Source organism: Bombina bombina, chromosome 5, assembly GCF_027579735.1.
Source record: "Bombina bombina isolate aBomBom1 chromosome 5, aBomBom1.pri, whole genome shotgun sequence".
Lineage (NCBI taxonomy): Eukaryota > Metazoa > Chordata > Amphibia > Anura > Bombinatoridae > Bombina > Bombina bombina.
The window spans coordinates 541,831,907-541,851,038 of NC_069503.1; the positions used below are offsets into that span (position 1 = coordinate 541,831,907).

Here is a 19,132-nt window from a genome sequence, read left to right on the forward strand (position 1 = left end):
TCATGGGATCATGAATGCTGAAAAGTACAGACAGGTTTTAATTCATCATGCCATTCCTTCTGGAAAGCACCTGATTGGGAATGGTTTTATTTTCCAGCACGATAACGATCCCAAGCACAATGCTAATGCAGTGAAATTATATTTGGAGAGAAAAACAGTTGATAAAGCACTGACAGTCATAGACTGGCCACTACAGAGCCCAGAACTAAATATTATAGCGGTAGTATGGGATCACCTGGAAAGAGAAAGAAATAAAAGACAACCTAAATCTAAAGAAGAACCCTGGGAGGTGCTGAAAGAAGCCTGGTATAATATACCAGAAGATTACTTCAGAAGACTTCAGGACAGTCTCCCCAAAAGAGTTCAAGATGTGCTTAGTGCCAAGGGAGGTCACAATAAATACTGGCCTGAAGAAGCCATTTTGTTTTGATTTTTTTTTCTTTTTTTATATTTTGTGAACATATATCCTGTATTTTTTGTTTGTATCTTAAAAAAAGAGACCAAAAAATAAATATATAGATGGTCATTAAAACTTTGCTAAAACAACAAATCTAATGGAGGCCTAAGACTTTTGCACAGTACTGTATCTATATATATATATCAATTTTACTGTATTCCTTGAGTGTATCAACTACAGTATGCCTTCTCTGTAACAGTTTATAGTAATATAATTGTGCCATCTTTCTCAATACCAGTTCACAGTAATCCTTCAATGTGCCTTCTCAATGCCCGTTTACTGTAATCCATTAGTTTACCAGCTACAGCAGGGGTGCCCAATAGGTAGATCGAGAGCTACCAGTAGATCGCAGAGGCGTTGTGTGATCAAAATGATCTGGTCAAGTTACGCGATCTCAACACTGGGGCGTGAGTAGAGTATGGTTGCTAGGGATACCGCTTTATCTACTGCAGTGTGTGAAGGGGCGGGTCATTAAACAGTCTGATGGTCGGACAGGAAAAGTGCTACAGGATTGGATCTTGAGGGACATCGATTTCAACCAATCAATGTAGATGATTTTTGAGCGACAACACAATTGGCCTATCAAAAGCATGGTTGAGTGAGTACTCTCCCAATGGATATGGTGGTATAATATAGTGAGGCGGGTAAGCGTCAATAAATAGAAAAAGTAAAGGCGGAGGCTGCTGTGCTATGATAAAGGAAGAAATTTGATTGACGTCTGGAAAATGCACGTGTTGACCTGGTAAGAAATGGTCTACATGGCTCGCTATTTAAATTTATTTGTGTAAGCCTCACTGGGTTATATCAGGCCAAGCCCGTGGTGCAAAGTAAAGGGGGTCAGTGGCAGTAATTTGAATGCAGTGTTTTGTAACATGGCACAAGGAGTTGCTCCTGTTAATCCAAATTAAAGGGACAGTATACACTCATTTTCATATAACTGCATGTAATAGACACTACTATAAAGAATAAGATGCACAGATACTGATATAAAAATCCAGTATAAAACTGTTTAAAAACTTACTTAGAAGCTGTCACTTTGGCTCTGTTGAAAAGGTAGCTGGAAAGCCCACTGCAAGTGGCAAATAAGACCCTCCCCCTTCTTTTGCATATGAAAAGACCCTTTACACAAACAGGAGCAAGCTGGAGTAGGTAGTCGAGCGTATTCACATAAAACTTTGGGGCTTGGTTAGGAGTCTGAAAATCAGAGCAATGTTATTTAAAAATAAGCAAAACTATACATTAATTAAAAAAAAAAACTTTATGGGCTATATAAATAGATTATCTACAAAACATTTATGCAAAGAAAAAATGAGTGTATAATGTCCCTTTAAGGTCAGTTTTACTTTTGTCTTCAGGATTCATCTGTTATATATTTATGCTTTTGCACATCCATGTGTTGCTAAATCATGCAACCTTAAAGGGATATGAAACACACTTTTTTTTTCATGATTCAGATATAGAACATGCAAATTTAAACAACTTTCTAATTTACTCCAATTACCAATTTTTCTTCATTCTCTTAGTATCTTTATTTGAAAAAGCAGGAATGTAAGCTTAGAAGTCGGCCAATTTTTAGTGGGTAGATCTCGTTGAGCTGGTCATTTGAAAAGTAGATCCCAACACAAAATAAGTGTGGGCACCCCTAAACTACAGTGTGTTTTCTGTAATTCCTTGGCATGACAGCCCATTGCCTGCCTTTGGCATATCCCCAGCTATGTCTCCATGTCAGTATGTGTTTGGAGGTCTCTGTATTTCTAAAAATATTCTGGTGTATAGCTATGTATCTATATTACCTTTATGATGATGTAATACAGTACTGTGGTTGGATTTAGATTATAATGAATGGATATTTAAGAGATTTATTTAATTCTTGGACTCAGGCAGCACAATGTGTTGAACCACCCCTGAGAAGTAACCAGAAATTATTGTGCTTTATTAGGGGACTAATACTTTCCTGTTGAGATGGGGGGCTTTTTACATTTAAGAACTGTCGCTATCAGATAGAAACTGTATAAAAAAAGATGTTTAACACTTGTTGGTTGTAATATGTATATTAATTGTATCTTTAAGGATGTTGGCTCAAACACACTACTAGACTATTTTCTACAAAATGCATGCTAACTTGGGTGTATGTGGCAAATTAGATTATGTGCAGATTCATTAAACAAAGAGAAGAGTGAGTTCCATACACAACTGAGTCACATTGGGCCAAATTTATTAATTGACTCTCAAGGGTGGCAGAGTTAAATCATTGTGGTCAGGACAGTCTACATGTTTTGTTTTATCATTGTTTAAAAAGATAGATAATTCCTTTACTACCCATATTAATATACTTTATAACCTCTAGGTTTGCCTGTCTCTAAGCCCCTGCAGGCCACCCCTTATCTCAGTGTTTTTTATTAGATTTTTAAATCTTGCAGTGGTAGTTCATGTGTGTCATAAAAATAACATTGTGCTCACCCCCATGGAGAATAATAATGGTACTACAAGAACGAGCACTAATTGTCTAAAATGCAAGATTGTAAAAAGCACTGAGATAAGGGGCAGTATGCAGGGACATAAATACAGGTAATCACAGAGGTAAAAAGTATATTAATATAACAGTGTTGGTTATGCAAAACTGTGGAATGGGTAATAAAGGGATAATGGGGTAGATTTATCATGGTTCCGGACGGACGTGATCTGCTGTAGCGATCATGTTCTCTGCACACTGATAAATGCTGACAGCATACGCTGTTGGCATTTATCATTGCACAAGCAGTTCTGGTGAACTGCTTGTGCAGTGCCACCCCCTGCCGCTAGCAGGGTGTGTCAATCAACCCGATCGTATATGTTTGGGTTAATTGATGTCCGCAGCCTCAGAGCAGGTGGACGAGTTAAGGAGCAGTGGTCTTAAGACCCCTGCTTCTTAACTCCTATTTCCGTCGCTTGATGAATCGAGCCCTATATATCTTTTTAAACAATAACAATTTTCAAGTAGACTGTCCCTTTAATGCTCCATATCCAACTGAGGTGAATGGTTAACCCATACCAGGAATTGCGTTGGGTATGTACAAATCCTAGCACACTGTATAATGGTATATTAAAAATAAAGTTTTCTTTGAATAAATCTAAGCTCAGAATGACAAAAACAATTCATGACAATGAAACATCTGAAGAATTCTAAATCATATGTGTAAGCCAGTATATAAGCTAGGTAGCCTTTCTCAATTCTAATTGGTTACATTGGTGGTATTTTTATTTTTGAATAACTATTTCAACAAAGTATATATCAACCATAAAAAGCTAAATTACACATTGACAAAATGTAATATTTTTTTTTTATATATATATATATATATATATATATATATATATATATATATATATATATATATAATAAACACACACACATATACATATATACACACAATATGTGTGTGTGTGTATATATATTGGAAGACATAGTCCAGACAAATAGCTATAGATCCAAGCACTGCAAAACTCTTTTATTATACATTATGTTTCCTATGTGCAGTATTTTTACATTTATACATTATTAAAAGTACATTATGACAAAATAGTTACTATTATATTTTTTATAGCAAAAAAAGTAATTCTTGCATTTTTAATAACATATTAATTGACAATCCAGCCAAACTTATTATATAAAGTAATGAAAACACTGCCCTAGATTCACAAAGTATTCAAATCACTCTGTAGTAGGGGAGAAAAAAAATAACCTGTTTGTCTATTATTCTGGTGGGGATTCACTCTGATTTAGAGTGCTACTCTATTTTTATTTTATTTTTATAAACTTCTGCATAGTAAAACCAAGAAATTGTAGAACTTACTCAGTGGAGAATACTTTTAATGAATCAAGGGATCTGTGCTCTAATACTTAATAGTAATGCACGTAATATTTACATTTTTACAAGAGTATAATCTTATAACTGGATACTCACAGCTTCTGTGTTTGAATTAGAAATATTTTTGGAATACCCATCTGTAGTCCTAATATTTTCAGTACCTTCAATGTGTGGTTTAGCCAATCTTAAATCTTTCAGGATTTTCCAGAAATTTTTTCTAAATTTTATACCCACAAAAAAATATAAAATAGGGTTAAGGCATGCATGCAAATAAGCAATGCTTTCGGTTACAATTAGAGCCATCTTAAAATGTTTGTCATGTAAATAATTCTTGTTTGACACTAATGCAATGAGAAGGACATTATAAGGTATCTGAGTAATAACAAATGCCAACACTACCATGATTATTATTTTCAATGATTTGTGTTTCTGAAATCTGCTTACATTAATTAAGGTTTTTACAATAAGGGTATAGCAGAAAAACATTACTACCAGGGGTAAAAAAAATCCGATGCTCAGCTGAAGTGAATTCATCATTACTTCCATATAATATGAGTCATAGAGTTCAAAACAATGTTCTTCATCAACCTTACATATAAACTGCGGTATTGCAATTAAAACTGAAATTATCCACATTGTTGTACAGATTCCTGGACCCCATTTATGTTTATTCAGTTGATATTTGTTTGCCTTAGTAGCACAGGTGATAGAAACAAGCCTATCAAAAGTGATGCAGGTGAGTGTCAGCATTGACGCGTATACATTTATTCTGTACATGCCGCGGATAATTTTACACATTGCAATACCAAATATCCAGCTGCGGGCCGCCTGATATGCCAAGAATGGCAACGTGCAGAGAAACAGCATATCTGCCATTGCCAGATTCATTAGAAACATGTCTGTCAGTGATTTCTTTTTCTCATAAAAGATATATATAATGATGGTTAACAAATTTCCTGACAGTCCAAAAATGCAAATGATGGAATAAAAGGCAGGTAGAAAGGTGTGGCGCAGATGTGACACTGGTTGCTCTGTTTCTTCATCATAGGAGTAAGAGTAGTCTTCCATGGGGATCTAAAAAACAAAAATGATTGTATTATTAAATAATCTGTATTTAGAGAGTTTGACTAATACGAACATAGGTATAAATTAGAGGGACATTAAAGTCAGTTGTTTTATTCACTGAATCTAAAAGAAGAAAGTTTTTAAAAACATTTCTCCATTGTTTTTTATATTTAAAGGGCTATGAAACACTTATTAATACTAGATATAATCTATTCAAAAAAAGATTAGACTAAAGTTGTATTAAAAATATACTCTTGTTTAAAAGGAAGAGATTGTAAAATAGAAGAAAATGTAAAACCTCTAATTACCATAAATAAAGGGCACTGTCATGTTGTAATCTAGGTTTCCCTCTGTTAAAAAGTCTGTAGGTTATCTTATGTCATCTGCTGAGGCCAGTTAGGGATGGTTATATAGTGGATACTATTGTAAAAACCTCATAGTGGTCCCTTTAAATTGTACTGTTTCACATGCAGTATAGTCTTTCCATGTTAATGTCCCTACAATAAGACACACAATTACCACTTGTTTAAGCTTAAAAAAAATATCTGTGACTAAGAAACTTCATTATGGCAATATTATACATTTTAAACGTTTGGATGTATTTTTATGGTCTTTAACAATATATTATAAATGCATTTACTCCTAGCAAATATTTAAAACTAAGCAAATACTTACTAACATTGAGTTTGTATATCTAGCTACTACTATTTATTATTTAAACAAATAATACTTAAAACTATAATTTGTATAACTAGCGTAATATATCATACAATGCAGTTCATATATACAGCTCTTAGTAAATATCAGTAGATTATATTTAAGGCATTCTGCAATATTTTTTAAAATATATTTTACCTTAAGCTACCAATTGTCATATGCAGGAAATGACAGACTTGCTGCAAAATATTGAAGCCCAGTGTGTCTTCTTATCGTTCAGCAAGCACTTTTATACCCTTTTTTTTTTTTTTTTTTTTTTTTCTTGTCTGATGGAAACGTTTTGGTCTTTCCTCTAGCTGATTTCAACATTAGTATGTAAATGTTCTTTTTATGTAAAAGAGAAAAACAATAGTGTGTATGATAAAAAATATAGTGCAGATGATGATTATGAGAGGTAAAATGCCAAATGTTTTATTTGATTTAGTCTACTTTTGTGTTTATAATATGCAAAATATATATATATTTTTTACATTTATCAGGTTTTATGATTATGTAGCACTTTATAAGACCTTATGAGGTGTCACTTGAGTAGGAGTTCTGAGCAGTCACAAAGCAAAAACACTTTACTAAACACAAATATCTGGTTTCACCACAGTCTTTGTTCATCCCTGTTCAAGCATGATAAGAGAGGATATAGGTATAGGAGGTATAGGAGCGCCACAATAGGAATTACTCATATAGTTCTGCTCGTATATATCTTGATAAAAGCAGGTCAAACTGCTGAAATGCAGACTGTTGCTTACTCTATTATATTTTGGGACATATAAGAGCAGGACAGGTTCACTTCTTGCTCTGTGTTATATACGAACATAACTTCCATGTAACATAGTAACATAGTAGATGAGGTTGAAAAAAGACCCAAGTCCATCGAGTTCAACCTATACAAATCTAAAATACTTACAAAAAGCTCCAGTTAAGCTTAAATAATCCCACTAAAAGGTGACCCATTTAATACTAGCAAGCATATCTATGAATTTTGTTTATAGACAGAAATGTATCCAAACCATTTTTAAATGTATCTAGGGTATTGGCATTCACTACCTCCTTTGGTAATGAGTTCCACAATTTTATTGCTCTTACAGTGAAAAACATTTCCGTTGCAGGAGATTAAATCTCCTTTCCTCCAACCTTAAATTGTGACCTCTTGTCACAAACAATTTTCCTGGAATAAACAGAGCTTCTGCCATCTCTGTATATGAGCCTTGAATATATTTATATAAAGTAATCATGTCACCTCTCAAGCGCCTTTTTTTTTTACAGAAAACAGACCCAGTTTGGCTAGCCTCTCCTCATAGCTTTAATTCTCCAATCCCCTTATTAGCTTTGTGGCCCTTCTCTGAACTTTTTCTAGTTCTGCAATATCTTTTTTTTGCAATCGGTCCCCAGAACTGCACACCATACTCAAAGTGATGTCTTACCAGGGATTTATATAGTAACATAATTATGCTTTCCTCCCTTGAATCAATGCCTCTTTTAATACATGCTAGTTTCTTATTAGTCTTTGAAGGACTGCATTGTGCACCAATCTTTAGCTTGTTAGCTATTACTACTCCCAAATCTCTTTCCTCCTCTGTTTGGCTAAGTCTTGTACCATTTAAATAATACGATAATACGTTGCCTGCTTATTTTTACTTCCAAAATGCATTTTCCCGTATTAAATCTCATTTTCCATTTACCTGTCCATACTAATTTTTGCAGATCCCTTTGTAACGAAAGTTCATCCTGCTCTGACCTAATGACCTTACTTAACCCCTTAATGACCACAGCACTTTTCCATTTTCTGTCTGTTTGGGACCAAGGCTATTTTTACATTTTTGCGGTGAAATGATCCCGCCCACCTCCGCATCATCCAGGGCCATCGATGGCCGCCACCCGCCTCCCACACCGGCGCTCCCACACACCAACGAACTTAACCGTTAATGTCCGGTGCAGAGAGGGCCACAGAGTGGCTCTCTCTACATCGGATGGCTAAAAATGGTTATTGCAGGATGCCTCAATATCGAGGCATCACTGCAATAACCGGAAAGCAGCTGGAAGCGAGCAGGATTGCTTCCAGCTGCTTTCCACACCGAGGACGTGCAGGGTACGTCCTCAGGCGTTAACTGCCTTTTTTTTGAGGACGTACCCTGCACGTCCTCGGTCGTTAAGGGGTTAAAGGGATACTGAACCAAAAATTTTTCTTTCATGATTCAGATAGAGCATGCAATTTTAAACAACTTTCTAATTTACTCCTATTATCATTTTTTCTTCGTTCTCTTGCTTTCTTTATTTGAAAAAAAAGGCACCTAAGCTATTTTTTGGTTCAGACCATGGAAAGCACTTGTTTATTGGTAGGTGAATTTACCCACCAATCAGCAAGAACAACACAGTGTGTTCACCAAAAATGGTCCGGCATCTAAACTTACATTCTTGCATTTCAAATAAAGATACAAAGAGAATGAAAAGAATTTGATAATAGGAGTAAATTAGAAAGTTGCTTAAAATTGCATACTCTATCTGAATCATGATAGAAAAAATGTGGCTTCAGTGTCCCTTTAACTTAGTATCATCTGCAAAAATAGAGATGTCGCTATTTAATCCTTGCTCCAAGTCATTTATAAAAAGAACAGTGCCCAAATACTGATCCCTTGGGAACTCCACTGATTACCTTTGTCCAATCTGAGTATGATCCATTTACTACTACTCATTGCTCCCTATCTTTTATCCAGTAATTTATCCATGAGCTAACATTTTCAGCTATTCCGAGTCCCTTAATTTTGTGCATTAATCTCTCATGTGACACTGTATCAAATGCCTTTGCAAAATCTAAGTATATCACATCAACTGATTCCCCTTTATCTATATTTTACTTACTTCCTCATAGAATCTAATTAGATTAGTTTGACATGATCTATTTGTCATAAAACCATGCTGATTAGAACTCATAATCCTGTTTACACGAATATGCTCGTCAATATAATCCCTTATAATCCCTTCAAATATCTTCCCCACTATTGATGTCAGACTAACTGGTCTATAGCTTCCTGGATCATCCCTGCTTCACTTTTTGAAGAGCGGCACCACATCAGCTTTACTGGGGTACCATGCCTGAGGATAATGAGTCTTGAAAAATTAAGAGTAGAGGTTTGTCTATAACAGTGCTAAATTCCCTTAACACCCTTGGGTGTATTCCATCTGGGTCTGGAGTTTTATTTACCTTAATATTATCCAATTGGTTCCTGATATCCTCTATACATAACCCAGTTAATGGTATGGGCTGGCATGTTCTATTTTGTTCCAAAGTATCCTCCATTAGTTCCTCTCTTGTATATACTGAAGAAAAAATCTGCTTTAGTACCTCAGCCTTCTCCCTGTCACTGTTAATCATGCTACCCTCCACGCATTTTAATGTACCTATATTGTCTATATGAGTAATTCCTGTTGTGGCGCTCCTATACCTTAATTTAGATTACAAACCATTCCTTTATCATCGCAAGATTGTTACTCATTATTTATACACTGGGACATATAAGAGCAGGACAGGTTAATTTTTTGTTTTGTGTGATCACAAACAAAAGCATATGAATAATCTCTGTTGTGGGCCTCTTATACCCCTAAGGTTTGATTATTAGTCATATTTTCCTCACTAGAGTGAGCTTTATGCCAGCAAGAATCTCACATCTGGCTTGCTGGGACGCTCATTACGAACATTGTACTCTCTGAATCCAAAGTAACAGTATTAGTATTCAAGAATCCAACTTTAACTTACAAAGAATACAAAGCATTGTATTGGCAAAAGAACCATTCTGATAGGCCAAGCACTCATCACGTGACCAGAAGTTGAAGATACACGGAGCTCACATATGGGGTACGTTCCCGCAATAAACAATGAGTCGCTGCATCTCTATCCATCGGAGGCTGCTGCACAGCTGAAGATTTTATGCAGTATTTGCCTAGGGACAGTTACTCCCAATAGCACTATAGGTGCCTGCATACAAATCTTAGTTATTACACTAAGCGATCATTCGATCCTGCTCCTAAACTCATACGCCGCCTCTGAAGCAGCGTATAGCAATCCGCCCGATCATGTACGATCGGGCTGATTGACACCCCCTGCTAGCGGCCGATTGGCTACAAATCTGCAGGGGGCGGTATTGCATCAGCAGTTCACAAGAACTGCTGGTGCAATGATAAATGCCGATAGTGTATGCTGTCAGCATTTATCGATGTGCGGCGGACATAGTTCGCTATAGCGGATCATGTCTGTCCGCACATATATAAATAGACTCCTTAGCCTTCACTCGCTTAACTAGCTATTCTAGGCCGGCATTGAATCTTGTGCATGTATACCATTTATATTAAAGGACCATTAGTAGAATTGCACAATCCACAGATGCACAATAAAAAGACAATAGCATGGGGGCGGAGGTTAACTCTCAGAGTGTGTAGTCGCAATTGTGTGGAGCTCCGCAACTAACTCGCACAAAAACAATATAAACCCTCCTGATTCCTGGTCCAGAGGGTCGGGGCTCTGCTCCGGACTTGGATTTGCTAAAAGCTAACGGTAAAAAAATGGCCGCAAGCGCATCTGACTGTTGGGACCTCCCTTGGCCTCAAAACTCTGCTGCTGAAGTGGTACGTAATATAAAGGGAGAGCAGCAAAGTAGCATCCCTTAGACCAGGGTTCTTCAAACTGTTTTCGCCAAGACCCAGTGCCATGATACCACATACCTTCACAACGCTATTTTTATGCTTGGACTGAAAATTTCTCAAATATACAACAAAATAGCTGCAATTTTTGGAAAAGTGAGTAAAATTCTGACACTCTCATATAACACAAACATAAAACACACTCATAACACACACACACGCCACACTCGCATATAAACACACAGCACACACTCACAATACACACTCTCATACAACCCACATTCTCATACAACACACACTCAAGTCCCGACCCAGTAAAAATGGTGTTGCGACCCAGTAATGGGTCCAACCCATGGTTTGAAGAACCCTGCCTTAGACTGACGCCCATCGCTAACAGAGGTCCCACTGTGAGAGACTTTATATGGACCAAATTACGGCTCACGACACCCAGCCCAAGGCAGGCCTCCAACATTATATAAATGGCGCGAAAAGATGCCATCTTAGGCCTTCACCGGCAGAAGTGGTAGCTAGAGCCAATAAGTCTACAGGGCATACCCTCACAACAACTCCCCCTTCCTACCTACAAACCAGCTCAGATGTCTACTAACTACATTAGGATCTCCCTTAGGTTCACCCCCAAGCATATTCTGAGTGAAATATTGATCCCTGCTTCAGCCCTCCAGGCATACGTAAATAGGCTAATTAGCTCTTGCCCTTTACCCAAACCCCACTCTAGCCTGCTTTGTGGGAAGTTGGATTCCATAAGATTTAAGGATTAAGGTCCTCTATACCGACTTTTCTTATATCCCAACACTTCAAGCTAGGCAAAGAAAACTTGGTTGACCCCGGCGCATGCCCGGCAAGATACAAGGCTCAATACAAAGTTGTCAGTCCCCTCTCACCCCTCCTGTTTTACATGTCCCTAGTGGATATACGCCAACTACCCTGCCCTTTTATCGCCCTTCATGGGTATGTCCCTATGAGAGAGGACTACTACAGCTGGCCCATTATCATCAAATTCAAAACTTAAATAGATGATGACCGCCGGCATGTAAAACATAACTCCATGCCCAAGCCCCAGTCAGTCATTCAGAAGCCGTAATACACTGTGATATACTCTTGACTTTTACATGTTGACTACTATACAGAAACACAAGATGCCCCAAGCATTTAAGAGAAAGTAAACCCAACATACTACTCCAAAAGGCATGGTAGAAGATATTTTTAACAAGTCGGCCATAGGAAACCAGGCTGGTTCGGAAGATGAGGGTTCTGACACAAGCAGTCTAACTGAAACACTCATTGGAGCGGCGCTAACACAGGCCTCTGGCCGCTTGTCGCAATCGGATCATCTCACAAACAATTTAATGCACTCTATAAAGTCGTTATTAGCTTCTCACTATGACTCTCTCTCTAGGAAATTTGAAAGGGGCCATTCAGACCTTAAAAGAGACATTGCAACCATAGGCGAGCTTACGGATGCTCTAGAGCGCAAGCAGGAAGACCTGATGATTAAACACTTTAATCTGTTTAGCTACTCTCAGGGCTTTGTGGAACAAATTACAGACTTGGAAGTCAAATTGGTGGCCTTGGAGCATAGAACCCGCCGCAACAATATCCGTATTAAAGGCATGCCTGAAACTATACCCCCTCAAGAACTAGAGAGTTACCTAGAAGAGATGTTTGTGGCTATACTAGGCCCTAATATTGAAAAGGAGATGCTGATAGACAGGGTACATTGGGCCCTGCGATCGCATGCTGCGGATGGGGATAGGCCCAGGGACATTATTGCACGTCTCCATTATTATACTTTCAGGGAGAAACTCCTCAGAGCGCTTACTAGAGACAAGGCACTGCCAGAACAGTATGCAAACATACAGATCTTCCAAGGCCTCTCTCCACATACTCTGCAGCTTCGCCGACATTACCAAACTTACACCAGAATATTGAGAGATAAAGCCATTAACTACAGGTGGGGATTCCCAGTAAAGCTGCAAATTTCCAAGGATGGACAACAGTTCATAGCAAACGCAACAAAAACCCAGTCTGACTCAAACTGGTGCATGTAAAAAAGGGGGTTACTTTATTAAAAAAAATATAAAAATGTACAAAAGACCACAAGCAAGTAAGCAGCTACTGCTATATTAAAAACCTAGGCTACAACCTCGGCCCGAGTGACGTCACTGGCGCGTTTCGGGTTTCCCCCGTAATCATAGTTAACATCACTATGCCTTCCTCTTCCTTTTAAAGGTGAGTAACGCGTGTTAGCCTCATTCAATAAGATCCCTACAATCAAGGCAGATACTGTCACTAGTATACTCAGTTAAAGATACAAACACATTATAAAAGATTACAACGATGATGGTGTCATCTTAATAAAGGTTACCAAGTGTTGCTTTATACAATTTTTAGAATTTTCGGGGCACAGTACCCATAGTTGCTTTATGCAATAAAAACAAGAACAAATAAACATACTGTATTAGTACTTATGTTGGGCTTATTAATGCAAGAAGCCTGAAAATTCATACTATATATCATATACAAAATAGAATCAATTTGCATATCATTTCTCTGTACTTATACAAATTTCAGAGCAGTACAATAAAATAAAATACTTATTCTAGCTATAAAAAAAATCTTCCAACAATTAATGGTTTTTATGCAAATTATACTATATCACTTAAAAATGTAAATACAACAGCCCTTTTTATAATCCTAATAATTTATCTAGGTTACGGATCCTATTTGTCCACACATATGTACTTATATGTATTCCCCCTACAGAACATGTTGGGAAAATTCATTTTAATAGTAAATTTTACTCCATGGCAAATATAATATGTATTTAACCAGTATCTAATTGATTTATTTCTGGCTTTTGTCTAACCATTTTTTTCTCTCTACAATGTCAAGATCCTACTACCAAATAGGCATTATCCTACCTTAAGGGGACCTAATAATAATATAATTACAGCTTACATACTTAGCAATGGTGGACTCTAAACCAGTTCTATAGATTAGTTACAATTGATGTAAAATTGCAGTGCATGTATAACTGTATAACAGTTCAAAATCAGTAAAACTGTATATATCTAGATCATTCCCATTGATTTATAAGGTCAAAAGTGGAGTTAAAGCCTTTTGGAATACGCATCTGTAATAAGAAGATTCAAAAAGCCTCTCTACGGTATAGGATCTTGGTTCTGTCTACACCTCTCTTTGGGAGAAGTACTCTCTCTATAGCTTGCCACCTGAAAAAAATTCACATTTTTACCATGTTCTGTGATAAAATGGGTAGCCAAGGCTGAGCATTCTTTCCCATTCTCAATATTGTTTAAATGCTTTCTAATCCTGGACCTCATCTCTCTAGTGGTGAGGCCCACATATTGAATCTTACAACACGTACAGGAAACCAGATACACCACATAGTTTATAGAGCAATTGATACACTGTAAAGTGGTGTATTCCTTACCCTTGATATAAGAGGCAAATGTATTTGTTACCTGAATAAAATCACAGGCCTTACACCTATTATTCCCGCATCTGAAGGTTCCATAGTGTATTAACCAAGAGCTTCCTGAACTTACAACCTTTTGTGGAAGTTGTGTAGGGGAAAGAATGTTCCCTAACGTTACTCCTCTCCTATATGAATACCTACAGCCCTGTTTGACATGTTGTTTGAGTTTGTTGTCTTTCAATAGAATTGGTAGATGTTTCCTAACTATTCCACACACTTTGGAATATTGATTGCTGAAATTTGTTACAAATGTAGTTTTGTTCTTCTCTACATCAATCATTTTCTGTTTATCCATTAACAAGTTTTGCCTTGTATACGAGTCAGCTTGCATTATTGCCCTTTTTGTCACTCTGTTTGAATAGCATCTCTCTCTAAGTTGCTGAGTGAGCAGTTCACATTCACTCCTATATAAGAACTGCCCCTTCGCAATCACAAAGGGAACATGTGACAGGTGATTGCAAGTTGCATGCAACAAAGTATTCTTAGAAATTGGCTTTCTATATAGTTGACTCTCAATTTTAGTTATTTATTCCAATAAGGGATACATCCAAGTAGCTAATCTTACTTTGGTCAAATTCCATAGTGAATTTCAAATTCACAGAATTATTATTCAGATAATCTACGAATAATAAAGCCTCCTCTCTACTACCTGTCCATATAAAAATCAAGTAATCTATGAATCTTTTGTAAATCTTAATACATGACCTAAAAGGGTACCTATCTCCAAAGATGTACATGGCTTCCCACCAACCTAAAAATAGGTTGGCATAGGATGGGGCAAATTTTGCCCCCATCGCCATGCTACATCTCTGGAGATAAAAACTCCCTTCAATGGAAAAGAAATTATGTTCAAGGAGGTAACGTATAACCAATAGCACATATTCTCTTTGGTCATTAGAAAGAGCTGTAGTGGTGCTCAGTAAACTATCTATAGCAGTGATGCCATACTCGTGGGGTATGGTGGAGTACAGTGATACTACATCCACCGTGAGCCATCCATTGAATATCTTCAAGCACACTTAGAAGATGCTTGGTATCTCTCAAATAACTTCCTAGGTTTCTCACCAGTGGCTGGATCACCGAATCCACCCACTCCAAGAGAGGTTCCAAGAGAGAGCCGATCCCTGACACTATCGGTCTATCTTTTATATTATCAAGGGATTTGTGTATTTTCGGTAAATGGTGAAAGAGGGGAATCCTTGGATATTTCAACATCATATAATCGTCTGTTTTTAAATCCAAAAATCCTTTTTACACCCCCTCATCCACCATTGACCTCACTTGTTGCTGATATGTATTCATGGGATAGCTTGACAGCTTAAAATATGTGTTACTATCTTCCAACTGATTAAGGGCATCTGCAACATAGTCATCTCTCTTAAGCACAACTGCGCTTCCCCCTTTATCTGATTTTTTTGTACACCAAATCAGAACTGTTTTTAAGGGCAGTAATGACTGACTTAAGTTTTCTACCCTTGTTTTGTTTCTGTAGTAACAAACTTTTATTTAGCTCAGTAAATTCTCTCTCTACAGTCTTATGAAAGAGCTCCAGTACTGTGCCCCTGCTTTGTATGGGGTAAAAAGACGATTTAGGAGTAAAGGTATGAGTTATTCTATTACCATACGATGAATCTTGGGTCAGACCATTTATGTCCTGCTTTTCTCCATCCAGTTCCAGAAGATCATTCATATCCCTCAGACAGCATAGATCATTAAAATCCAAATTAGATTAATCGTGAACAGGGAACACTACGGTATTAATACTGTCCGTGTTATCTTAGGGTATATAATTTCAAAAAGCAGAAAAAGTGTTCAGAGAATAATTCCCAAAGGGTGATATTCCAGTGTAAATGTATCACTCAAATAACTCAGGGGAATGCAGTCCCACTAAAGTCCGTGCTGTAGGGGACTAGACTGTAAAGAACAGTTCAAATAAATCACTGGCAGCTGTTTCCGGTTTGTGTTTTCAAACACATCAAGTAGCAGTGCATACCGCTCCCAACCTAGATGTCACGGGTGTAGAATACAGAGTCTATGTAACATGTACAGTTATTGTAGAGATGTCCGTAAACTCTTACCCTCCACTTGTCTTGGTGGGGTGCCTAAACGCACTGCTGTACTTCTCCTCGGACTGGTGATGAAACCCTTCCGTGGGGGTGCAGCTTGTGAGTCCTCCTTGGCGTGCTTAGAGATCCGCTCTGGTAGCGTGGTGCTTCTCATGTATATCCCTTGACATCGCTAGGTGCACTGTGAGTAGTGTGACGGAACAAACCCGGGAGCCAATGCGAGTGTGGCAGAGAGGACAGCAGTTCAATATGCGGTATATCCCACCTCTTCAGTAATGCAATTTCAGAAATACTTCGGAGCCTCCGAAGAAGCGCATCCACGCATGCGCGAAACGCGTCAGGCGTTCTTTATTGTGACCCTATGTACTTTGACTTGTTTGGATCACTGTAATAAAACAAGTTTTTCCAGCATTTACTATTGAGTCAGCAGATCTCCTTTCTTTGAAATTGCATTATCTTAGGGTATAGACATGTCCTCTGGGACACCTGAAGGAGTAATATCATCACCATAATGCAGTTTTAGAGTTAAGCTCCTAATAAACCTATTTAGGTTAATCAGTGTATCAAAAAGTTTGAAATAATTTCCTGGTACAAATTCCAACCCTAGATTCAAAGATCTATATTCTTCTAAGGTTAGCTCTTCCCCTGAAATGTTAATTACATTCCCTACTAGATTAACTTTCTTACCTAGTGGTGTAGTAATATGTTCTGAGGTGAGGTCTACTTTTGGGTTCTTAACTGGTATCTGTTTTTCTCTACAGGTTCTCTCTGTTCTCTTCTTTGACCCCCCCCCCCCCTTCATTTCTTTCTCTGTCCAGGTGAAAAACCTGCTGCATAGAGTTGGCCTCTTCTTCATTTGCTATTTCCTTATTGATATTTCCTACACTCTTAACCATGTATTCACTGGCAGGATTTTGATATCCTCTCCTACCACTTACCCTATAATAAATTTTTATAGAGCCTATTTGCTGACTACTTTCCTTATAGTTATCTCTATTATCACTTGTGGTAGTAAAATCTACATGACTTTTTGCTTGTCCTCTGCCTTTACCTCTACCTCCTCTTGATCTCAGAATAAACTTTCACCATGCAAATTATCAGGGTTTTCCTCTGAGTCATAATTAGATTCAAAGTCATCATCACCAGACTCCGCTTCAGTGTCAGAAAAGCTCACTTTTTAGTTTTTTATATAGGTGTTACTATTACTGTAATCTCTCCCATCATTTTCTTTTGAATAGTCTCTCTGTGCTCCAGATCTTCATATCGCTCTACCTCTGTTTCTCCTTCCTCTGTATCTATTATCTCTTCCATAGTAGGTAGCTTGCTCTTTTTTATTCCACACAAAGACTTGGCCTCTCTTATAATCCTCTGAATCTCAAATGTATTTGCTGTGTTTGACTTTTAAAATCTCAGATTTTACATCCTCCACAGTGGTTTTCAATATCACATCCATTTCTATATATGTAGAATCTTCAGTGTGTGCATCCAGATTTACTTGGAGTTCTACAATCCTGTCTCTTGTCACTGCCAGTTTTTTTGGTTTTATATTTAATTATCAAAAGAAGAAGTCTGATAGAAAAATCTTGTAACACATCATTCCATTCATTTATAAAGTCTTGATCACTGACTTCAAAAGTGTGGTATTTATTGAGTCTCAAACCTCGTGGGATAATTTTTAGACCATGATACCGTTCAAGAGTCCATTTATCTAATTTAAGGCGTGTCTCTTTAAGTTGTAAAACTTCCATTTCATAAAAGAGATCCCCCAGAGGTGAGTTTGTCCTGCTGGTAGAAAAAACATTCTCAAATTCCCAACTATTTAGCCCTTTGTCAAAGGCTTTATCCAAAGTGAAAAATTTATTTCAGTAACTTGTTCCGTATCAGCAACACAAAGTAGCAGCACCCAAGACAAAAAAGTGTTATATTTTTTGCAGCTCAAATTTTTTTCCTGTAATCACTTGTTCCCTGATATTTTTATGTAACCTTATTCCAAAAGAAAAACAGTGAAAAAAATAGCTGTGGGGTCATAATGATTGATACTTCCAGTTTAGTGTAATTACTTGTTAATGGATAAACAGAAAATGATTGATGTAGAGGAGAACAAAACTACATTTCTTTCATGTAATTGGCAAGAGTCCATGAGCTAGTGACGTTTGGGATATACAATCCTACCAGGAGGGGCAAAGTTTCCCAAACCTCAAATGCCTATAAATACACCCCTCACCACACCCACAATTCAGTTTTTTACAAACTTTGCCTCCTATGGAGGTGGTGAAGTAAAGTTTGTGCTAAGATTTCTACGTTGAAATGTCAGAGGGATGTGAAGGGAGTATCACCTATTGAATGCAATGATTTTCCCTAACGGGGGTCTATTTCATAGGTTCTCTGTTATCGGTCGTAGAGATTAATCTCCTACCTCCCTTTTCAGATCGACGATATACTCTCATATACCATTACCTCTACTGATAACTGTTTTAGTACTGGTTTGGCTATCTGCTATATGTGGATGGGTGTCTTTGGTAAGTATGTTTTTTATTACTTAAGACACCCCAGCTATGGTTTGGCACTTTATGCTTTTATATAAAGTTCTAAATATATGTATTGTACTTATATTTGCCATGAGTCAGGTTCATGTATTTACTTGTGCAGACTGTCAGTTTCATATTTAGGGAAAATAAACATATTAAGAAATATTTTTCTTACCTGGGGTTTAGTCTTTTTTTCAATTGACTACTTTTTTTCTTGCAAATTGTGGGCAGTACTAGGCCCGTGGGTGCGCCAAATGCTAGACTTTATTGTGTAATTTTTGACGCGAGAATTTTTTGGCGCGAAA

At 37.3% G+C, this 19,132-nt stretch overlaps 2 protein-coding genes across 2 annotated transcripts in view; one reads left to right on the forward strand and one right to left on the reverse strand.

Moving 5' to 3' along the window:
- The window catches only part of FYCO1 (FYVE and coiled-coil domain autophagy adaptor 1), a 439,711-nt gene that overhangs the window by 350,393 nt on the left and 70,186 nt on the right, over nucleotides 1–19,132 (forward strand). The window lies entirely within an intron of this gene.
- On the reverse strand, nucleotides 4,133–6,275 carry CXCR6 (C-X-C motif chemokine receptor 6). Its single transcript, XM_053714490.1, has 2 exons — nucleotides 6,226–6,275; nucleotides 4,133–5,379 (listed from the first exon to the last, which is right to left on the reverse strand). Exon 2 carries the CDS (start codon nucleotides 5,371–5,373, stop codon nucleotides 4,384–4,386), a length of 990 nt encoding a protein of 329 aa, XP_053570465.1. The 5' UTR covers nucleotides 5,374–5,379; nucleotides 6,226–6,275; the 3' UTR covers nucleotides 4,133–4,383.

Excerpts from the sequence above, each read along its gene's own strand:
- CXCR6 (XM_053714490.1), bottom strand. The coding sequence starts at position 5,373 with ATGGAAGACTACTCTTACTCCTATGATGAAGAAACAGAGCAACCAGTG.